The sequence below is a fragment of the Etheostoma cragini genome, chromosome 12, assembly GCF_013103735.1.
Source record: "Etheostoma cragini isolate CJK2018 chromosome 12, CSU_Ecrag_1.0, whole genome shotgun sequence".
Lineage (NCBI taxonomy): Eukaryota > Metazoa > Chordata > Actinopteri > Perciformes > Percidae > Etheostoma > Etheostoma cragini.
The window spans coordinates 20,178,978-20,203,335 of NC_048418.1; the positions used below are offsets into that span (position 1 = coordinate 20,178,978).

At 40.7% G+C, this 24,358-nt stretch overlaps 1 protein-coding gene across 2 annotated transcripts in view; it reads left to right on the forward strand.

The window, feature by feature from the left end:
* kirrel1b (kirre like nephrin family adhesion molecule 1b) overlaps positions 1–24,358 on the forward strand; it is an 87,222-nt gene that overhangs the window by 44,738 nt on the left and 18,126 nt on the right. For both annotated transcript variants that reach the window (XM_034886798.1, XM_034886799.1), the window contains exons 2-6: positions 7,781–7,930; positions 15,685–15,834; positions 18,025–18,182; positions 21,885–22,035; positions 23,190–23,295. In XM_034886798.1, the coding sequence (XP_034742689.1) occupies positions 7,781–7,930; positions 15,685–15,834; positions 18,025–18,182; positions 21,885–22,035; positions 23,190–23,295 (715 nt within the window). The remainder of the gene's footprint in view (positions 1–7,780; positions 7,931–15,684; positions 15,835–18,024; positions 18,183–21,884; positions 22,036–23,189; positions 23,296–24,358) is intronic.

Below are 24,358 nucleotides of genomic sequence, written 5' to 3' on the forward strand. Positions count from 1 at the left end.
AAGATTTACCCTTGAATGAGTAACAACTGAATAAAACAGATAAACAATCCTTGTCTATGTAATTTTCCCATCACAAAGTTTAAGGCAACAAGAATTAGTAATTTCTCAATGAATAATGGGACCATGTCTGAAAAGATAACAAGAAGTCCCACTCTGAAGTCCAGAAATAAAAAGAATTACTGACTTTTTATGTTTTACAAAGACCTTTTCTGATTTGAGTGAGCAATATTGTAATTGTTGCCAGGAACACTAGCGTGTACGTTCTTTCTTTCTGATCCTCCAACCAATCAAAAGCTTCTGAACTGCTTGGGAAATGTGAAGCTACCTGATGAGTTTTACTTCTGTCAACAACAAGAAAAGTCAGACACTAAAGGGCCACAACATTGTGAGGTAATGTGCGCCACCGGGTCAGTATGCACCACTGTCCTGATCTGCCAATCGGGATTGGCACAACAAATTGCTGCTTTTCTTAAGCACCACTGCATTCTGATTTGTGACCGCTGTCTGTTGTGTAGCTCCAGCCTTCAATAAGTCAATTAGTGGGTCCACCTCTTTGGTCCAGACTGAACTTTCTCATCAAATGTTGGATTGCAATGAACTTCTGGTCAGACATTCATGTCTTTCTACGAACGACCCTCACTTTTCCCCATCGAGAGGTTGATCCTTTTAGTTTTGAGTGAAATGAAAGACGGATTGCCATGAAGTTCTGTTCAGACATTTAGACATTACAGTAAGAGGTTGACAGTGAAATGTTTCGCCAACTAGTGGATGGATTGCCATTAAATTTGATGAAGATGTTTATTCCACTAGCAGGTCAAACCTTTCACCTATGTCTTTGGTGATTCCCTGAATTTTCAGCTACCATCAGCATGTCAAAATGTTCAATACTTTGATTTATGACCAAATAGCTGCAAAAATAACAACATTCTCATCAGTGTTCATTGTACTTTGTGTTCAGTAGTAAATAACAAATGTTAGCATGTTAAGCAGGTCCCCATACTTGAGGCCCTTAGACATAAATCACCCCCGTCAGGGGGAAAATCTTGTCAGGCTACTTTGAAAATATTATTGGAGCTATCAACCTCTGATGAAGTTTGTATGGTTTGGAAAATCCACAGAAGTATGCAAAGGGTGTCCAATAGGACTGACAAAATTTGGAGCTGCAAGGTTTCTGCCTAACAGAAATGATATGTTCCTTGTATCTAAGTGAGCATAACTAACTAATCATAAGATAAAAATGATAATTAAGACAACCAAGGGACATTTACCTAAATCAAGACCAACAGCCTTGCATAGTCAGCACATACTCACAACTTAACTAAATATAGATTATCTCACATCCTAGTCGTTTATGTTTGGCCGTGTATCAAACGATGCAACAAAATGAAATGGGCCATAGGGTTCAAACCTGGAAGTTACTGACCTGGCTAGTTGCCTGCATAAACGTATGAATAAACTCATGTCAACTTAGACTGTAAACATACTACAACTTAATTTTCAATCAAAATCATGCTCACTGTTAAACTTTGCTAGTCCCTCAGGATTTAACCTGCACTTGTTTGACTTTTTAGCTCTTCTACTCTAAGGGGACCTTTTACACCTGCCTCGTTTAGTTTGTTGAAATCACACTAGAGTTATTTTGCCCCCCTGGTGCGGTTCGTTAGGGCAGGTAAGAACGTGTAAGTCGCACTCGGTGTGCACCAAAAGCGGACCAAACAAGCGTACCGAGACCTGCTTGGTGGGCTCTGTGCGCTTTCAATTGAACTCTGGAGCAGTTTGTTTTTGGTGAGACCGTGATCCGACCTCAAACCACACCAACTATATATAGTATTTTCAGTACTCCTCCAGTCTGACCTAATGTCTCCTGTAGTCAGATGTGTTTCCCGTACAGAAAAAGACATCACTCACATCTCTGGGTTCAAACCAGCCTGTGCTAAAGTTGAAGACAGACACCGGGGCTATTAATCGACAATTTTTTAGATCTGTGGGTTAAAGCCTGTGTTCAGCATTCATCAGCCTCATCCAGCAAGAGATAAGAACGAAGCACAAGCGGAGTGAAGTGACCAGAGCAGGTAGTAACATTGCAACAATGTCTGATTGTGTACCCTTGTGTTGTCTTCCCGTCAAAATTGAAAAACAACACTTTTGCTGATGCTTTATATCAATTTTTTTTATAACTTTTTCTTACGTTTTTGTCCCTTTTTGCAACACTTTTGATTCTTTTCTATGTTTGTCACTTTTTTGACGCTTTCAATACAACGTAACACTAACTTTAGTTTCAGTTGTTTTTTTGGAGTTGATGGTCAATAAACCTCATTCATAGGAAATTATACTTTATGTTTGAGTTAGAAAAGCAGAAATTAGGAAGTATCTAGATTAAAATAAAGGAATTATGTTGATGGTTAATCACAGACTGGAATATGTCAACTTTTTACTCTTACTTTTACAATTATTTTTCAAATGCTATAACATTGAATAAACACCCTCAAATTAATGAAAGTAGAGATTCGTACTTGCCAAAGAGCATTGTGGAGAATCAGTCATGTTATTTTGGGTGGTTATAAAGAACATTGACATAGGAAAACAGGTCAATTTCACCAGATGGTTTCACCAGGAAGATGCAAGAAATATGAGTCCAGAACACAAGACCTTCCTGTATTAACATTTTTGCTTCCGCCCCAGACACATCTGACCAATAAGAGGAGTGAATGTTCTTGCGGGAATTTAGTAACGCATTTTAGTACGCTTGGAGTTTTCCAGCTGTGAAACCAAAGCAAGTTTACAAACTGATCAACTGATTCGGACCAAAGCAAACAGACTTAAGGTGTGAAAACGCCCTTAGTTTGGTGGAATCGCACTAGAGTTGGTTTTACCTCTGGTTCTTTAGTGCAGATGTAAATGCACGATGTGTGCATGAAGTAGACCAAACATGCTGCGACAGTGAATGTTCTTTTGAGCTTTGTAATGATGCTTTTTGGTACACTTGACTTTTTCTCTTAGTGAACTGAAACCAAATCAAGGGGAAAACGCTCCAAGATTACAAACTCAACAACTGATTTAGACCACACTATTGGTGTGAAAACCCCAAGAGAGTCCATGTTTCCCACCAATTATTAATACTTCAACTCATGTCTAATGGAATGCGTCAATATGTCTTTGAAAAGATGGTAATACTTTATACTCAAATGTTAAGTGCACTTGATAAAGGGCTAGTTAGATAGCACTTGTATAGATGTTTAATTAGGCTCAGTCTGACAGGGGGGAAAAAGAGGACAGTGTGAATAAAAGATATTAAAGACATTAAGGATAATATGTTTGGACACTGAAGCTGATATTGTGAAGCTCTGTCTCTTGTACCTCTGGGTCATTACGCAACGAGCAGGAGAGAGAGGATGATATGACATACCTAACATTATCCCTCAGGGTAATGGTGCAGGGCAGCAAGGATGGAGAGGAGGAAAGAAAGGATGAGGAGGAGGCAGGGAAGAGACGGACAGAAAGAGCTGCAGAGACAGGCAAAGACAGAGGGAGAGGAAGGGAAGAAGTGAGATGATAGAAACACAGAATGAAAGAAATTGTCAGAGATCTGGAGAGAGATCAATAAAAAGAAGACGAGGGATGCTAAAGAACTTTAGAGAGGTAAGGAAAGAGAGAAGATTGAGAGGAGAGAACGAGAAACAGAAATGGTCAAGAGAGAGAGCAAAAGATGTTAAAAGACAGAAAACTTGCAATGTTGAAAAAGACAAATAAGAAAGAAAAAGTTAGACAAAGTTATACAAGAGAAGTAAAGAAACAAGAAAAGAGAGGGAAGAAGAGACAGAAACGGGGTAAACCTGGAAGGGGGAACAAGGTAGAAATGAAAAAGAAAATGAGGGATAAAAGGAGAGTTAAGAATGAAAAGGGATTAAAGAGAGAGAAGGGGGAGCACATGGGAGAGGAAATACACAGGGAATTTGAAAGTGGAGGGGGAAGAAGAGAAGGAGCAGTGTGTGTGTGTGTGTGTGTGTGTGTGTGTGTGTGTGTGTGTGTGTGTGTGTGTGTGTGTGTGTGTGTGTGTGTGTGTGTGTGTGTGTGTGTGTGTGTGTGTGTGTGTTGGGGGGAGGAGGAGGGGGAGTATCCCGTAGGGTTAATTACATCTCTGTTCTCTGTCAGTGCAGCTCTCTCCTCCGCGATCTGAGTCCCTGCTGCAGGCTGACAGGCCACACACACACACACACACGCATATGCACACAAACATATACCCACACACTCATAATCACAGATAAATGCACACGCGTGTGTGGACACATAAAAGAAATGAAATGTTCTCTGTCTCCTCCTTTTTGTCTTCCTATCACTATTTCTCTCTCTCTCTCTCTCTCACTCTCTCTCTCTCTCTCTTATAAACACACACACACACACACACACTGTCCCAGGAGACCAAATGCTGGTTTGAACAGAGTTCAAGAAAGTGGACCCTAACTCTTAATAGCTGTTAATTTGTCCATGAATCATGCACAACATGACCCACGTGTAAATCACTCATGTCAGCCGGACATAACATCCTAGCAACTCCATCTTCTTCTTCTCTATAGGAAAAAACAGTAGCTTCCATTTTCATTGTTTTGTCTCACACGTGGGACACAAGTCTTTGGGGTGAAAGTCCAGTGTTGTTTGACCCAACCTCAACCCCGACCAACCTCCTTCTTCGGATTTTCGGATTTTCAATACTGCTCGCTCCCGTAATCGTGCTGTTATCATGAAAGATGCTTCCCATTGAAATACATTAGTTTAAAATTCATGCACGAAAAAATGAAAATTGTGTCCCTGTGCAAACAATAGATTAAATAACGTCACCATTTCACAAACTGCCACAAGACTGGGCTGAATAAGAGCTCTTTATTTTGGTGAGCTGGCACCACATTCAGTAAAACTGAACTTATGTAAGACTCTGGATAACCACATGTTTCACAAAGGTACAGAAATAGGTAATAGGTCAATTAAAAATGTGTCCGTAGATTGGATTTCAAATATTCAACAGAGTTTACTTACCTGATCCCTGAGGGAGGACCTGGGAGCAAGGACAGCTAACATCCTGGTCAGCACAAACTCTGATACAGTCTGTAAAACTTTCTTGTATCTTGTGTGGCACATAACATTTTAACCTCACAACATGTCCAGAAAAGAACACATCCAAACAAGACAAAAGTTGAGCGTTTTTATTAAAGTGAATTTTACCTCAAATTTCAAAAGAAGAGCACAACTCACAGTCACAGCGGTTGTCTTCTTGATTCAGTAATCAAAAGGAGGGCTGATGAATATCAAAGTGCTTCTTGTGAAGTCTGAAGATTCCTGTCTTCAATAAAGGAGCCTTCTCCACAAATAACATGACAGGTTGTGTAATCCTCCTGACAAATCAGTAAATCTCCCTGTTGTTTGCACCTTTGTGGTTCAATCCCACTGAGACGTGTCCCTCAGAGCCACAGCCTGCTTTATTAACCAGTTCTGCCTTAATTAGCTAATAGGATTGTTTTAACCATGATCCAAGAACAGAATAGCCCACGGGAAAACAAACACTAACTCTGTGCTAGTGTGTGTGTTGTAAGATTGTGTATGTACGATGGCCGAGACGGTTCAACGTAAATGCAAAAGCCACGACACAAGCGCACACGCACGCACACACGCACAAACACTCACACACATAAACACACACGCACGCACACACACACACACGCACAGACACTTTCCAAACCAACCGTATTGAGGGCATTTGGCGCTGGGAGCTTATCAAGAACCAGATTGAAATGGTTAACAAGTTACAATCACGTAACATTGGGATGTAATATTTGTGTGATTTACAATAAACAGCTTCACTAAATGTGACAAACTATAGACTTTAAATGTAGCACTCGCGCGTTTAAAGACGCCGGGCCCCATTTAGATAATATTAGCTGTAGCTGTAGCTTTGAAGCCTAAATGGCAGAGTATACATGTGAAAATAATACGGATTTTGAACAACATTGCTTATTTGTGACAATCACATAGCGACAGTAATCATAATTAGCCAGGAAACATGTTTCTCTTACGTCTCAAACATACAAAAACTTTCCTCCTCCGGCTCCGTTAGTCAACAACACGCTCATTTCGGTTGTCGCTCATGTATTTGTGTTGTAGCTTCTGCGTTTGTGTTTTAGGTTTTGTAGATGTTAAACCATCTCGGCCACCGCATGTATGTGTGTGTGGATTTGTCTTTGGCTGTGTGACTGTGCAATTGCAAATGACTCAGTGAGGTGTGTGTGTGTGTGTGTGTGTGAGTGCATAAATTAAATGTGATTTAATGCTGCATGTGTGCAGGAGCTTCTGTTTATGTGAGATAGTGTATGTTTGTGTGCCCATGCACGTGCGTGTGCATGTGTCATCTAAGGCACCCCAGTCTTCTTCTCTGCCTTAATTAACGTGCCTTCTTGCAAGACTTTCTCTAGAATATGAAACAATTTTACCTGATGATGCAAACGTCTGAAAACAGCGTAGGGTGGGAGCTTCGCCTCCTCACCTGACACTTTCTCTTTATGCGAGAGCGTTAATGTATGCCGGCGCTACACTTGTAGTGTTTATATCCGTGTATTTTAGCGCCACTGCAATAGCCAAAAGGCTTACTTTGCTGGAGGAAATGAGTGTGTGTAAGCAAAATCCTTTGTACTCTGATGAAAAAGAGCAGGCTGTATCACAGCTTGGCAATGATGTTCTTGCTACACAAGCGCACTACACATCCCTGCAGACACACACACACACTCACACACACACACACACACACACACACACACACACACACACACACACACACACACACACACACACACACACAGAGAGAGACACACATAAGCCTAATTAAAGTCCAGGGAAAACTTTAAAAGGGGGCAAGAAAGAGACAAAACAGATGCAGAAGTAACAGAAGAATGACAAATAGGCAAATTTGATCAATTGAGCTCTGGGTCCAGTTCAAAAGAAAAATGATTCAAACTAGATTGAATAGAATAGATCTTTGTTGGTAACACAGGAACAGTTTAGCAGCTTTCAGTTTGACCGCATAAATAACTGACTAAACTAAATAAAAATAACTTAATTTAAATAGTAAAATATAAAAATAGAAATAAATAAGCACGTTGAGGTGGTATTATATACATGAGGGCATTGCCCTTCTAGTTCTAAGGAGTTATTGCAAATTAGTCTTATAGAGGGAGGAGATGGAGAGGAGGGTTGTGCATTTTACTGCCTGTGGGAAAAAGCTGTTTCTCAGTGTGTTTGTTCTGGATCTCATTGTCCTGTATCTACAGGTGATGTCCAGAGTGAGTGGGGTCCTTTATGATACAGCTGGCTTTCTTTTGGAGTCGGCCAGTGTTTGTTGTCCCAGTGACACTGCTCTGCTGCCTATTTTATGGAATAAAAGCTGTCAATTCTCCCGGGTCCCTCCATTCGGCCAATGCATATGTTCATAAATGCAGGCAATTCCATGTAAAACCTTACCGTGCCCAGAAGAGAGATTTAACTCACAGACAGAGTTCATATTTAAACACACTCACAATAAAAAACACATAATAAAAAAGGAGAATAAAAATACCACACCCACTATAAAGACCCATAACAAATCAGCCCAACAGCCACCATATTGACAAGCACCAGTCGATAAGACCAGAGAGGGACTGTGTAGCTCGATACAGTGCAATAAAAGATAGCAGTTCATGGCCAGGTCACAATACAAGGAACTTCATATTGATTTCCCCTCTCTGTCCCTGTGTTGCAGTGTGGTGCATTCGCTTCTCTCAGGAGCCGGCGGACCAGTCGGTGGTGTTGGGAGAACGAGTGGTGTTGTCCTGCGTGGTCTTCAACTACAGCGGCATTGTCCAGTGGACCAAGGACGGTCTGGCCCTCGGCGTCGGAGAGGGTCTCCGAGGTAAGGGCAGCTGTGGAATGTAACTAAGTACATTTACTCAAATACTGTATTTGCATACACATTTGAGGTACTTGTACTTTGCTTGAGTCTTTTCTTCTCATACCACTTTCTACATTTCAGAGAGAGATATTGTATCTTTAACTACACTACATTTATCTGAATCTTTAGTTACTTTACAAATTAAGATTTTTTTGACACAAAACACATGTAGTTAATAAATACAATGTTTTATTATAAATCAAACTACACAACGATAGTCCAGCTGAAATGATTAGACCATTGAACATTCAGTTGATTGATTGAACTTAAATTGATTTTTTCCATTTTATGAAATGTGAGGATTTTTCTGCACGGAGTACTTTAACTTTTAATACTTTAAGTACATTGTTCTTATGACACTTCCATACCTTCACTTAGGTAACATTTTCCATGAAGGACTTTTACTCATAAAAGAGTATTTTTAAGAGTTGTATTAGTACTTTTGCTGAAGGGTCTGAATACTTCTTACACCTCTGGGTGAGGGAGGGGAAAGAAATCCTGTGGTGGGAGAGGAAAAAAACCTTGCAGCTTCACCGAGCTGCAGGGATCAAAGTGAAGGGAAGAAGGGGAATAACTCAGCTACGGTTTCGGTTCAGTTTTGACTGTAAGAACCCTGACAAAAGCTTTTATGGCTGAAAAGTGTAGGGTTTTTTAACATTAAGGGAATGAACACTGAACAGAGAGAGGGAAAGAGAGAGTTAAGAGCCAAGACGCGTGTGAGTGACAATCTGGGCAAAAATGAGTCCTGTATATCATGCCGAATTAGAGAAAATCCCTCACAGTGCTGACAAAAGCAGACACACATTCGCATTTACATTTTAAGCCGACACGCACATCCAGTATGACTTACTGGGAGTGCAACAGTAAAATACACTTCATTTTTGAGATGGGGATGTATCACATGCCACCAAAAGTGAAGAGAGACAAAGGGTCAAAACTACGGAGAAGAGGGTTTTTCTGCATTCAGAAGATGGTCAGAGAAAACTGAGAAGTGCCAGAATAAGAGGCTAGTATTGGGAGAAGAAGTAGAAGCAAAATGTCCTTCTCTAATGACCTGACAAATTTAATTAAATTTTAGTGCGCACAGTGTCCATCATTCCACACTGAGCGTTTTGACCAGTTTTAGGAGGTTATCCGGGAACTTTCAGTACACTGACTTTTTGCGTCATTTAATTCAATTCAATTCTATTCAATTTTATTCATATAGCGCCAAATCACAACAACAATTATCTCATTGCGCTTTTCATAAAAGAGCAGGTCTAGACTGTATTCTTTAATGTTATTCACAGAAACCCAAACATTTCAACCAAGATCAAGCACTAGGCAACAGAGGCAAGGAAAAACTTCCTTTCAAGAGGATAGAAACCTCGAGCAGAACCATGGCTCAGGGTGGGCGGTCATCTGCCTCACGCTGTTGGGGGTGAGAGGAAGAGACAGAGAGAGACAGAGAAAGAGAGAGAGAGAGAGAGAGAGAGAGAGAGAGAGAGAGACATGGAGAATTGTAGCAGACTGTGTCGAGCAGGAACATAGAGGCAGCAGGTGACTCGCAACCAAAGATCCAGAGCCAGAAACACCTGCAGGAAGTGATAAGAGGAGAGAGGAAAGTGGCGAGAAAACACAAGACTAGGGAAAGGTACAAAGTTGAGTTAGTAACATACAGATGGGGAGAAGGATGAGGAGATAGGTGCTCAGTGCATCATGGGAAGTCCCCTGGCAAAAAGGGATAGTTCAGGACTCTCCTGAGCCAGCCCAACTATAAGCTTTATCAAAGAGGAAAGTCTTGAGCCTACTCTTAATTGTGGAGACCGTGTCTGCCTCCTGAACCCAAACTGGAACCTGGTTCCACAGGAGAGGAGCCTGATAGCTGAACGCTCTGGCTCCCATTCTACTTTTAGAGACTCTAGTAACCACAAGTAACCCTGCAATCTGGGAGCACAGTGATCTGGTGGGGCAGTAAGGTACTATGAGCTCTTTAAGACAAGATTGGGCTTGACCATGAAGAGCATTGTAGGTGAGAAGTAGTATAAGTTATCTACACTATATACTTAAAACTAAATGTTTGAAGCGTGCAAGTAGGCATTTGAGCCAGTTAAACAAAATACTTACTCGACCTGTATTTGACAGTTCTTGTTTAACTTAATTTTTTACCATTTCTTGAAACCCTACCTACTCAGCTCTAATTATTTACTATGTCATGAAAGCCATCACTCGAAACTGTAAGGTTCTAATTTTTTAGCAATAAAATGGGCTATAGACGCAATGATTACCTTAGACCTTTTAGAGTTGTGGCTAAGTTGAGAGTATGGCCTTTCCTTTCACAAAAGTGGAGGCGCTGTGCAGAATTAGCAGCAAAGCTTAAGTCAACCAGTTCGTAACTTTGGAATCTTGCAATCGACCTGTTCATGGTACATTGATCCAGGGGTCAGAGTATCAATGGTTTCTGATTTGTATCTGTAAATTGTTAACATTCCTTGTAATCAAACAAGCTGCATATGGGTGATAAACCACACTGGCGACTGGTCAAAACCTGGTTTTCATTGAATATTCTGTGTTTTCTTTATTGTTTAAAAAAATATCATCTATCCATCAATGGTATCCGATATCGTTCCTGCTAAGCGTCGTTGCGGTTGTATTTCTGCTCTGCCTGTCAATCAAACTGTGACAAGGACTATGACATCTTGGTTTGTACGTTTTCTGTTGGTGATACTACAAGGACCCAAAGTTAAATGTCACGCCTAATACTTAGTTTTTCTTCTGTTAAAGGGTAAAACAAACCATTTATTCATATATGAAAATGTCACAGATATTTACTTAAATGAAAAATGTAATAATAAAGTACGCTCAACAAAACGTACCATTAGAAACGATAAGTCCATCAGCACTCGCATACGTTGTGCCCTTTCAGCCCTACAGCACACACCACATTGTAAATTAATCCCGAAAGAAGACACACACACAGACATACACACACACACACAAACACACAATTACACACACACACACACACACACACACACACACACACACACACACAGGCGCTCAAGTGATAACCTGACATGTGATGTGAATCTTGTGTTCAACTCAATTTAATGCACAGGTTCAGTAAAGGTCAGCACGTCTCTCTCTCTCTCTTTCTCTCTCTCTCTCACTCTCTCTCTCTCTCTCTCCCCCCCACCCTTCTCCTATTTCGTGCTCTTCCATCTTTCAAACTACAGCTCCATCATCACTTGCTTTATGTGTTCCCCAGATCCCCTCCGTTGCTTTTCATTTCTCTTCCTCTACTTTCCTCTCACCCGTTCCTCCTTCCTCCCTCTCTCTCTTTATGCCGATAATGCTCTCTTTGTCCTTGCAGCCTTTTTGCGAGCATGCGTCCAGTGATAAACACACGGGCATTTGATAAACATGTTGTCCTCTCGGTCTCCTTTTTCTGCTTTCAACCATCCATCATCACCTTCCGTCCATTATTTATACATCAGCTGTCTTCGCTGCTATTCCTCCCTCCATCCTTGACATACCGTCTCAATCTTTTGCTTTTTGTTTAAACAAGAGTTCATGTCCACGTGCGGAGTCTGCAAGTTGTTCCTATGTCCACCGTCAAATAATGTATATTTATTCATCTACTGACGTGTTGTTGGTGCATGAAACGTGTAACGTGTAAGAGATTGTTGCTGTGTGCCCTGTGGGATTTTAAACTGCTGTTGATGAAAGTATGGGAGTGTAGATACATGTGCATTAAATTCAAACCTGCAGTTTGCACACACACACCCACACATACACACACACTGAGGAGTTTATAATTTGTTCATTCACTGACAATTTATTTTCTGACAACACATAGTGAGTATGTAAATCGTAAATACATGCAACACAATACAATACTTTTAGAATTTGATCAATGCAGAATAAAACGTTGTGACATACACACACGCAGGACATCTCCATTCATTCAGTAAAAAAGACAATTTTATGACATAGTTGTGTTCACCAAATATTAAATCCATGAAATCCAGAAACCCCTTTTAGTATTTGATAAATTTAGAACATGTAGCTATGTACACATGTGTCTATTATGTTTACATGTATCAGTGCAAATACCTATAAAACACACACTGCTCACTACCTGCAGGCATTAGTGGCAGTTTATTATTCATCCTCCTCCACCTTCTTCTCCTTCTCCCCAGGGTGCTTTCACCTCTGTGGTTGCTATGCTGCGAGGTGCTAGAGTGCATGATGTAATCTTCACTAATACTTTTGTCTCCCACCCCCTCCCCGCACTCACCCACCCTCGTTCTTTCTTTGCACACCCAAACTGCCTGCCTTCCTTTGCCATCTAAATCCATGATGTCATGTTAGGATTGGGCACGGAGGATCAATGAGTGCCCCCTAGTGGGACGTCACGCTCAATTATGTCTTTGTCTGAGAGCCGAGGGTTCAAACAGAGAGAAAAGGGGCTGTTGTAATTGGAACGGCGCTGCTTAGTGTGTCAACATAGAAAGACTGTGCAATCTATTGGATTTTATTCGCGATTAAGATTTCAGCTCGTCACAAAAAGTTTTTTTTGCATGTCTTTTTGCAAGGAAACTCTTATTTTGTCTTATGTTCTGGACGAAGAAAAAAAGTTCAAACAGGAAAAGTATGACAGGAAATTACCCTGTTTAAGGTGCTTTCACTGATGATTTATTGATCTGTTTCACTGTATTTTTTTAAGTTCAATAATTGCAACATCTTTACAAAAGTCAATGTAATCGTGTTAAGAAAACCTAAATTTCAATTTTGTCCAAAGTAATTGTGATTATGATCATTTTTTCAATTCTCTAGCAGCGCTACATCAGGTTGGATAAGTGTTTGTTCTAAAAAGCTTCAGCTGTTTACCCCTGACTGTGCTGCTGCGTGGCTCTGTGTTCACTACACCATCCTCCGTCTTGTTAGTGTAACGGACATTACTATCATGATCTCCAGAGGCTCTGCTTAATGCAAAAAGGTCTTCTGAAATTCTGAAACTTCTGAAATAAATGCTATTATTGTAATGCTAAATGCCATCTGCGTGCTGTGACAAAATGCTTTGACATTTTCACATAAATCCATGTCCCATTTGCTGCTCTCTGTCTCTGATTGGTGTAACGCAATTGTGATTCAGCTTTTATCCATTTCATGAGAGCTTTTACATCAGATTTATGTTGTAAACAAGTCAGGCATCATCAGAGGAGAGGAAAACAGTCACTGATGTTGAATAAAAGAAGATAATGAGTTGATGTAGAATTGTTTTTTAAAGGTTTTCTCAGCCTTTTTCCCATTCCTGTATGTTTTGTTTTTGTTTTCCTTGTACTGAAAATCAAAAGGACATACAGCTTTAGAAATCACGATTTAAATTGTTATTTGACCAAAATTACTAAAACTATATTTCCTCACTTATCTATCCATCTGAGATTTCTGCTTTAACCGCAGTAGCCTAAAACAGTGAATTTTATAAGTGCAACTCATAGCGTTATTTAAATTACATTGGATTTAATGTCATTTAGTTGACACTTTTATCCAAAACTCATAACAAAAACGACATACAATGTCAATATACAGTACGTACGCCTCTGGCAATCACGACTTACACGCCACTTTCCGTGTTATCGCCACGTGCCGTGTTATCACCACTTTCTCGCCACAAGAATTAAACAACGGTTGAGTTTAAGAAACGTGACACTCTGGGTTGGGTTTAGGAAAGTTGGCCTTAGTAGAAAAAGAAACCGAAGGTTGAGTTTAGGAAACTGTGTTTTACCCATTTACCACCCCAACCAACCTCCCTACACGTATTTTTGACCTTTCATGCTACTCGCTACTGCGACTGACTGACTATTTACATTGTAGATTCTCCCTGAAGGCATCAACACTGTCAATGAACACATATGGAATTATGTACTTAACAAAAAACTGTGAAATACCTGAAAACATTCTAGTTTCTTCAAAGTAGCCACCATTTGCTCTGATAACTGCTTTGCACACTCTTGGCATTCTCTTGATGAGCTTCAAGAGGTTGTCCAATGAAATGGTTTCCCCACAGTCTTGAAGGGGTTCCCAAAGATGCTTAGCATTTGTTGGCCCTTTTGCCTTTATTCTGCGGTCAAGCTCTCCCCACACCATCTCAATTGGGCTCAGGTCCGGTGACTGTGGAGGCGCAACTCTCCATCACTCTCCTTCTTGGTCAAATTGCCCTTACATAGCCTGGAGGTGTGTCTGGGTCATTGTACGTATATTGTATAATAAATGATGTTCCAACTAAACCCAAACCAGATGTGATATGGCACGCCGCTGCAGGATGCTGTGGTAGCCACGCTGGTTCAGTATGCCTTCAATTTTGAATAGATCTCCAACAGTGTCACCAGCAAAGCACCCCCACACAATCACACCTCCTCCTCCATGCTCCACGGTGGGAACCAGGCAGGTAGAATCCATCCGGTCACCTTTTCTCCGTCACGCAAAGACATGGAACCAAAGATCTCAAACTTGGACTCATCAGACCACAGCACAGAGTTCCACTGGTCTAATGTCCATTCCTTGTGTTTCTTGGCCCAAACAAATGTCTTCTGCTTGTTGCCTCTCCTTAGCAGTGGTTTCCTAGCTACTATTTGGCCACGAAGGCCTGATTTGCGCAGTCTTCTCTTATCAGTTGTTCTTGAGATGCTTGAACTTATTCTCAGCAGCAGAGGTGACTCTTGGTATATATATATATATAAATATATATAGGTATATATATAAAACATACAGTATATATTTACATTATGTACATATATATATATATATATATATATATATATATATATGCATACATGTATATAGCTTTCTTTTCCCTGTGAGTTTAACTTTTAGTCTAGTTTTCGAGACGAGCGGATGGAAATAACAATTTTTCTTCCAGTCTTTCATTATTACTCTCTGAAACATGTCACTCAGTGTTTCTAAAATTAAGGTGATATTATCCTTAGGTAATCTGTAAAGCCAGTGCAGATGACTCATGACAGTAATAGCAGCGTGTAATGAGCCTCTTTCTTCATCCAGGCAATAATCTCTAAAACAATAGGTCATGTTTCCCTGGTGGCACCATTTATTTTCTTTGAATTACATTCCCAAAGTTAATTTTCTTAACTCGTCAAGCTTTTTTGACCTGCAAAAAAACATGCATGACTCATGAAACAAAAACTCCATCAAGTGCATGAATCACAAAGTGAGGGTTCAATTCAGCTCAATTCTCTTCAATTTTATGTATAGAATCAAATCATAACAAGAGTTATCCCGAGACACTTTACCGATTAGCAGAGTAGGTCTAGACCACAATCTACAATTTACAAAGACACAAAATTCTAGTAATTCCCCCAAGAGCAAGCATTTAGTGCAAGGAAAGCTTCGTTTCAGGGAGAAACCTGGGACAGACCCAGGCTCTTGGAAGGCAGAATCTGCCTGTTGCCGGTTGGGGGTGTGATGTACATTGGCAATAATAGTCACAATAAAGATAATGGAACTGTGACTGGAAATAGTAGTTGTAGTAGTTCATGGTTTAGCAGGGCAACTCAGGCCTGCTGGATGTCTCTCCATCTATTTAACTGTAACCTGGTGTGTATGTATCTGTCTGTGTGTGTGTGTGTGTGTGTGTGTGTGTGTGTGTGTGTATGTGTGTGTGTGTGTGTGTGTGTGTGTGTGTGTGTGTGTGTGTGTGTGTGTGTCTCCTGCAGCCTGGCCTAGGTACCGTGTTCTGCGGGCTCTGGACATCGGCCAGTACAACCTGGAGATCTCCAATGCGGAGCTGTCTGATGACTCTCTGTACGAGTGTCAGGCCACAGAGGCTGCCCTGCGCTCCAGGAGGGCCAAACTCAACGTACTCAGTAAGTGCAGATACTGTGGCAATGGTTTGGATACATTTTTTCTTTTGAAACATCCCAGTTTGAGCAAAAGACAATTTTTATTCCAAGGAAAGCAGAAACGATTATCAAATCAAACAAAGAGAAAGAGCTTCACAATTAGAGGCACCCTTAGTTTAGATTAATCTATATCTACGACGTTCCACTACCAGGATTGTTCACCTTCTCCTTTCCTTGTGTTGGCATTCTAAACTCCGGTGGATTCATGAGGACTATGGTTAACTGCTCCTCAGATCTCTGAAGGGTAAATCAAGACAGCTAGCTAGACCAACTGTCCAATCAGAGTTTTTTGTTAAACAATTAAAACAACCTTTGAACGTACACGTTCCGTCAAAACAAGTTCCTTCCTGAGGCTGTTTTGCAGAGGCACCGTGGATCTGTTCGGCACTTAGCACTGCCCAAGATGATCGTGATTGGTTTAAAGTAATGCCAATAAACCAGAGCATGTTTTATTCCCATCTCAGAATGCTGTGCGGACAAGCCAGAGGAGACTTAGTTTGAGTACAGGTGCACACACCTAAGCAAACATATCTTTCAAAATTCCAGTAACTGATTCACATAAAAAAGGAGTAGGAAGAAAAAAACAACTTTACAGGAGCTCAACAGATGAGCAGTGTGGTTAAAAGTATATTATGAGTTTAGATGCACAATGTTAACACCTGGTTCAACTGACTCTATACTATTGACTATATTTGATTTGTCATCCTTGCAATACCCTTTGGATTATCTATGTGTTTTTTTGGTGTGGGAAACAGAAACTGCCCGTATAACAACAGAAAGCTCCAGCTCACAGATGTTGGTAAAGATGGAGGAAGTTAAGGAAAAACAGCATAAACAGCCAGTACTACGGGGCTCTTGAACAAGGCATTTACTGTATCTTCACGTTATATCGCCATATCCTAAAATTTAGCAGGAAGCTGCTTTTAATTGCGCAACGGACAGAAGGAATGAAATGTGGAGAAAAAAAAAGTGGAGGGATTTAGAAATCACACAAAGAGCAAAGAGGTTAAAGATCAAACAGTTCAGACCTCCTGAGAAAAATGCTGTGCAGCTGATTTGGATATCACAACAACATGGTGTAAACTTTGTCCTAATTCTTCAAAGAGAAGAGAATGTTGAACACTACATGCTGTTGTATGTTGAAGACCACATGCTGTTGTATGTTGAAAACCACATGCTGTTGTATTTTGAAAACCCCATGCTGTTGTATGTTGAAAACCATGTGCTGTATATGTAAACTTTAAAGGAACACAGCCTTGCTTGTTTTAGGTTTATCAAATGTTAGGTAAATCAGAATCTTCCTATCAACAGAAGCAGCCAAGTTAAACTTTTTCTCAATGGTTATCTTCCACATCCAGAGCCTGAAATTAACACCCAACCACCTGACAAATGTGGGTGAATTTTGCACTTGGTGGGTAACACTGTCAATTTACCTTCCACATTAGCAGGTAGCCAATGAGAATTGAATGATTTGGACCTATAACTATCGGTAAGCAGGGTACGCAGTTGCTTTCGTGCCTGGTCCCCTATCGCATGTTCAACACTCGCAACCATACCAGCAGCCACTGACCAAGCGGAAGCAAGAACGGGTCAAGTTCATTTCCATGTTTCTGATATGAAGACAAGACGTGTGTGACTCGAACATCTCACATTTTCCAACAAAACGTACAGCGAAAGACACCCTACCAACATGTACATATTTTAACATCAATGCACGCTGTAACGTTTTTTCACTATAAAGTCGCTGAAAGTTGCTGTTGTTTTGGCTCACTGCAGTGGGCGCTGCTACTAAAACCACAGATGAGGTGTACAGAATGACCTAAATTGAGGACAGCTACATTATTGTAGGTGCAACCATAAGTTAAAGTCCAATAAGTCCTTTATCAAACTGTATGAATGTGTGTCTTAGCCCAGGATGGGAAATTCACCTGCCACAGTCACTTTTATCATATATACATAGGTTTGTATTATATATTGTTGTTGTTACCTTAGGATGCATATTATGGCCTTATTTTTTTTTTTTCTAAAGAAAGTTGATTTATTTACACTGTCCATACTATACTCTGCATGTACAGGTTTGCCTGTATAAGCATGAGTGCACACTTGCATTATTGTGTCATGTTTTAAAGCTTGGGTTTGTGTCTATTCCTTCAGTCCCCCCTGAGGACCCGGTGGTGGACGGATCCCCGGAGCTCCTGCTGATGGCCGGGACTCCATTCAACCTGACCTGTGTGACCCGCGGGGCCAAGCCTGCAGCACACATCCAGTGGACCAGGAATGGAGTCCCTGTGGAGGGGGCCTACCAGTCAACGGTGAGTCACACACACACATGCATACAGGCAGATAATAGCAAGTACACGTGTCAGGAACGTGTCCTGCAACATACAACCATATAAACCCATTAAGAGTTTATTACACCATATTGACAATGTTACGTTTCCGGGATTGTTCAGGTGCTGGATGTCCGTCCCCTTCTTGTGTTTTTGTGTTGGCATTTTAAACTCATGTGTAGTTCTGAGGGCTATGGTTAACTACTCCTCAGATCTGGGTAGGGTAAATCCGGGCAGCTTGCTAGACTATCGGTCCAGTTTTCTGTTGCACGACTAAAACAACTTTTGAACGTATACATGTTCCACCAAAACAAGTTCCTTCCAGAGGCTATTTTGCAGAGGCACTGATGCTTCGTGCAGGGCTTAGCACCACCCAAGACCATTGTTAGAAATGCCAACAAACCAGAGCATGTTTTTCTCCCATCCCACAAAGCTGTGGACTAGCCAGACTTTGCTTTGCAGCGCCGTGGAGGAAGGTCTGGCAATGTGAGACTAATTACATCAAAATAAGGTCTGCATAATCTCACAAGCCTACTTAGGGCACTTCTTCTGCATCTAAGAAGTGTTGTGCACATTCTTACTTCATAAAGGACTTGCAGACTCAATAAAAGCCGCTCTCAATCTGCTTTTTTTTTTTAAATGTTATGCTATTTGCCGTGGGCAAAATAATGACAGTGTGTACGCCTCAGGACGCACATCACCCCTGGAGTACAGCATTAGGTAAATACAGTGCAAAGTCAGCACGAGACTTTTGGTTCCTGGTTGACATAATGATAACATCTCAGCAGATGGGGACCGTTTTTATTATGGAATGCTTTGGAATGCGCACAGATTGCAGATTCTGGCCTGCTTACCAGCGGGCAGCAGCATTGTGTGCCTTGAAACCTTGGATGAGACAATTACTGCAGAATGTATTTTCCATGAAGGCAAATCAAAGGGGAGCAAACATCACTAAAATGCATCACCAGTATCTATTTACCATTTCACACTAATTAACACACTCACTAGGAGAAAGCCATGTCTGCTCTGTTGTTTGATGAAAGGCACAACAGCCAAACAAAGGGAAATTTAAACACAAAGTGCAGTCATTGCAACGTCCTACTATCACATTTAGTGAAACAAAACTGCATTTTTGAACCAAGATGAGTCACACAAAACTGAAAATTGACATAATTTGGCAAGCTAAAGTTCCCCCTCCCTGGCTCAGTTACCCAGTGATGCCACAGTCGACATTGCCAACACTCAGCATACTGGTTTGTTTGGTGGACATACGTGCTTATGTGTTAAAGTAAAAGTGCAACTCTCTTTTAAGGCAAAAGTATGAGGTTTATGTGATAAACTACAACACAACAGGATAGTGTCACACTTCTCCTTTATCATTCATAAACCATTTCAGGATATTTTTTGGCCTGAAATGTGTTTGTTCAGACATCCACCCTCAGTCAGAACACACTGTTACTCACTCAATATTCATGAGCTGTTTAACATTTCAGTTGTGAATGAAGTGTTTGAGCATATTGACCATATGGAAGAATCAAAGTAATCGTACCTTTGGTTTCTCTCCATTTAACCAGATTAAAAGTTCAATAAAAGGCAATGAGGTTTGGAATCATGCCTGTGTGGTTACTTCTACTTTTATTGGGTCGTAGATTTGACTCCCACTTGGGCCACATCCTGTAGTTGCATAGATGTGGTAATTCAATGAACTTTATAATCACAAAAGTAACTAACATACTGATTCTAAACCTTAATTGTATTTATGTAAATAGTTTTTGTGTTAATCCCATCTTCATAGAGAGGCAAAGAGAGAGAATGAATGAGTAAATGGAGTCTTCCTGATTTTGCTAAGCTTCATGTGTGTATAATTACACTCCCTCTTCAACAAAATAGGCATTCCCATCATCAACCACAGAACACACATCATAGATATCAGTTGCTTTCCTCACTTTATAGATGTAACAAAACTTGGAACGTGCTGAGATCCAATACTAATTACCAGACATGCACACACGCACGCACGCATGCATAAACACGACAGGAACTGGGCTGAATGACACAGTGGTATATTCTGCACTCTTTTTTCCCACATCTACACTCTTTACACTTCCATATACTGTGATATGAGATTATTCCTACACACACACACTCACACACACACACACATACAGTACATACACACACACGCATATGCACACAGAAGCAGCGGCAAACACTGACTCACACACTCACATACAGATGTTTTTATATTTCTTGTAGCCAGTTCTATGCCGCCCACACATGCTCATACATATTACATGTTGCTCTCATGTTACCGTGTTACTGACCACACTTACACTTTACACTTTTTCTTGACAGAATTTTTAGCTGCATTGTAAAGTACCTCACCTCCAGGATCCAGCAGCACTGAATAGTACTGTACTTGTTGTGCAGAAAAGATTTATTGCTTATGTTTCATGGCTGCAACCAAGAATAATTTTCATTATTGATTCATCCATCTATTATTTTCAGACGAATAAAGAAAACCTTTTCTGTAATCTATAAAATGTCAAACTGAGCAATGCCCAATGCAAATTCACAAAACCTAAAGCTTGATTCATACTTTGGCGTTAAATCTACACCAGGGCTACGTATGTAAGAGACACGAGCCTACGCCGAAAAATGGTCGATTTCCTGGACTCATTGTGGACCCGTTTCCTGGTCCTCCTTCTCCATAAACAACATGAAATCAAGGAGAGGCTTAACTTTTCCTGCTATACATTGGTCAGAGAGAACAGGGGAGACACTTTGTTTTTATGACTCTAGAGTCAGTACTTGCTACGGAGTTAATTGCCATCACTCTCTCACTTTCTCCCTCACTTTCTCCCTCACTCTACCTCACATTCCCCACACACACACACACACACACACACAGTCACACACACAAATGACAACTTGACACACCGATGCACAAGAATAAACTTCAGGCCACTTACGTAGGCTTCGGAGAAAACTCTGCGTGGAGCCTCCACAGAAGCTTAAATCAAGCTCAAGATCTCTTCTTCAAATTGCTTCTTATCTGAGTAATTGACCAACACCCAAATATGTATTTACGGCAAACAAAAATGATGTAAAATTGAGCAGAAAAATGGTTGTTTTAACTAATTAAACAGTTGAATGTTTTCGCACCACTGTGTTTCTTTTTATATTTCATAGTATTTTGCTGTCAAGGTCAAGTGTCCTTGGAAAGCTGAATTGCTTGCAATAATTGACAGAACCGTTAGCAGACAGATATTTTCCTGCACCAACATTAAATGTCTGTATTATGGTGATGAAGTCCTTGCAGGGATTTCTGTATCAATGTATTATTTATGTCTTTTGCACTTTTTCAGTTCAACTTCTTATTTCTTTCCTGCACCATGTCTGAAATGTTTTATTTCTACCTCCAGATTTGTGTTTCTATTCCCATGTCATGCCATATCTTCATCTCTCTGGGCTCCATTAGTAACCTTGCTGTGTCTCTCTCCTTTCTCTTCCCTTTCTTCTCTTTTATTTCTCCCATGATATTTCCCAATCCATCCTCTTTTTTTGTCCTTTTCACCCTTCACCATCCATTGTGCTCCTCCTCCTTTTCTTTGATCTTTTTCTGTCTGCTCCCCTCTTCAAATTCCACCCACAACATCCTCTCTCTATTTCTTTGCCAAACAGGAAGTGCTACCAGATAGGAAGAGGGTGACGACCAGGAGCTACTTGCACATCATACCAGTCGACAAAGACAGCGGCTGTAATTTCACCTGTGTGGCCAGCAACCCGGCGGTGCCCATGGGCAAACGAGCCACTGTTACCCTCAACGTGCACCGTAGGTTGACCTAGTTGTCTGTCAGAGTGTAAAGGCCATGACACACCAAGGCGGCTGTCGGCCGTCGGTCCAGGTTGGGCCGATATTGAGCGACCGTGGCCCTATTTTTGTGCGTACAACCTGTTCCCACTCCCAACTCGTAAAATATCTGCTTAGGGAGGTAGGTTAGGGTGGTGGAGGATTCAAACAACACAGCTGTTCTTGTGCCGCATATTAGTTAAACGCCAAAATAAGACGCTTAAGGAGACTTTTTGCCAATCCATCTGATTGGCTGTTCAGCAAACAAAGGAACGCAAACAAACAACCGGGAGAGTCCACACAGAAGGCTCTGGTCATTTTTCATGTCATGTGATCAATCCAAATCCACAAATTTGTGCAGGCGCATAGCAAAATCACGCTATAATTTGAATTAGCTGGACTTGGAACGTGATCGATATTTAAAAACTACTTTCACAGCATCTGTTTTTCACCATTCTCTTACTTGTCCAGGTTTGATTCAGCTGTTTGCATTGGTTTGGCACCAACTTTGGACCCAGTAAGCTAATATTCCTCTTAAGAAGTTGAGCCAATGGATTTTCTTCAACATCTGGAAATCCTGATACTTTTTGTGTTTTAAGGGATTTCAGTCGTGTCCCTGAAGAAATAAGGAATGATTGCTCACAGGGAAACGATAGTTTGGATTTTCAATCAAAAAGATTTACGTCTTTTTTTCCAATCCAGTGCAGTTAGTAATTACTGTGAGAATAACTGCAGTAACAACAACAAACAAACAACAAAATCCACTTTTGCTTGTTTTACGGTGGAACAAAGGATCTGTGCGCCAGTCGTATTGCTCAAAAGGGTTGTCCTCAGTATCTTCATTAATTCATAGGTGTTGTTTGTGCATAACATGCAATAAAGTGATCTCCCATTCCCTTTACTTTGGCGCGTTGCTACTGTGATGGCAGATATGCACCATCATAATTTTGCAAGACAGGGCCCTAGATATTGATGCAGTGCTGTGTTAGTATAGAAGGCTGTTGAAAAGTAGAGTTTTAAAATAACATAGTTAATTGTGAAATGTACAATTTGTGTGATTTGTATTTGTATAGAAATCAGTCATTCAGTTTAACTTTAGTTTTACATTGAATATGTATCTCTCTCTCTCTTTGTAGACCCTCCTACGGTGACCCTGTCCATTGAGCCTCGCTCCGTCCTGGAGGGCGAGAGAGTCACCTTCACCTGCCAGGCCACTGGCAACCCTCCCATTATCGGCTACAGGTCTGAAATACACTTCATCAGAATTTGTCCTTAAAACCCAGCTGACTTTGAAGAGTCCCCATTATGCTTTTGCCAATCTTTTTTGTGAATGTAATAGTACAAATACTCCTTTTACTCCAATGGAGTTTTCCCTCCCACAGATCGCACTTTTTCACAACTGCTTGGAATGCCACGCCCACATTCCTCTTTGAGATCCCTCAACTAGGGATGTCACTGATTTAGAAAGCCAGCCCTGGTTTTCATATTCAATTTAATTTTATTTAAATTGTGCTGCCCATTTATTTGCACAGCCAGCCCTGGCTTGTTTGAATGTGGATGACGAATCACAACAGAGTGGCTCAGCTGACCAATCAGAGTGGTTCAGAATCTTTACTATTCAAACAAACAAACGTTACCACTTCCTTTGACATCATTTTTGCCTCTCTATGTCTAGTTCAGGATGTGATGGACTTCTTGATGATGTTCAATCTTTTTTTAGGGACAGTGTTTCATTTGATTCCTGCAGTCCAGCCTCACAAGCCAAAGTCCAATTCTGTTAAATGCCAATAGATCTCTCTTTCATCTCTTCCAATCTGCTTGTAGCCAGCGTATGGAGGCCATCCTGAATTGTAATATCTGCTTGCAGAAACAGAATTGGAGAAAGTATTGAACGGTCAAACAATTAAACACAGACTTTAATCTTAAGTGACAGTACAAAAGCACTGAAATTGCTAAATGCTGGACTCAAACGGTGGTTTTAATCTGAGGTTTGAGACTCCGGCAGAGGTCCCAGAGTGGGAGCACTGCCAGACACTAGGCCCATTGAGTGTGTATTAAAATGTCATCTCATGTGCAATATGGTTGTATGGTTTTGAGCTACGCATCTGGGTGACAGAAAGAATAAGAAATATAGCTCTCCCTCAGGTTTCGACATCAAGGCTTTTTAAATATTAGTTTAATAGCCTTAATTCGTTCAATGTCTAATAGTGGAAATCTAACTTTTGGATCACCACCAACCAATTAGAAAAAGCCATTATGCTTCTGAGATATCCTGCTGACAAACTAACATAACAATGATTTGTAA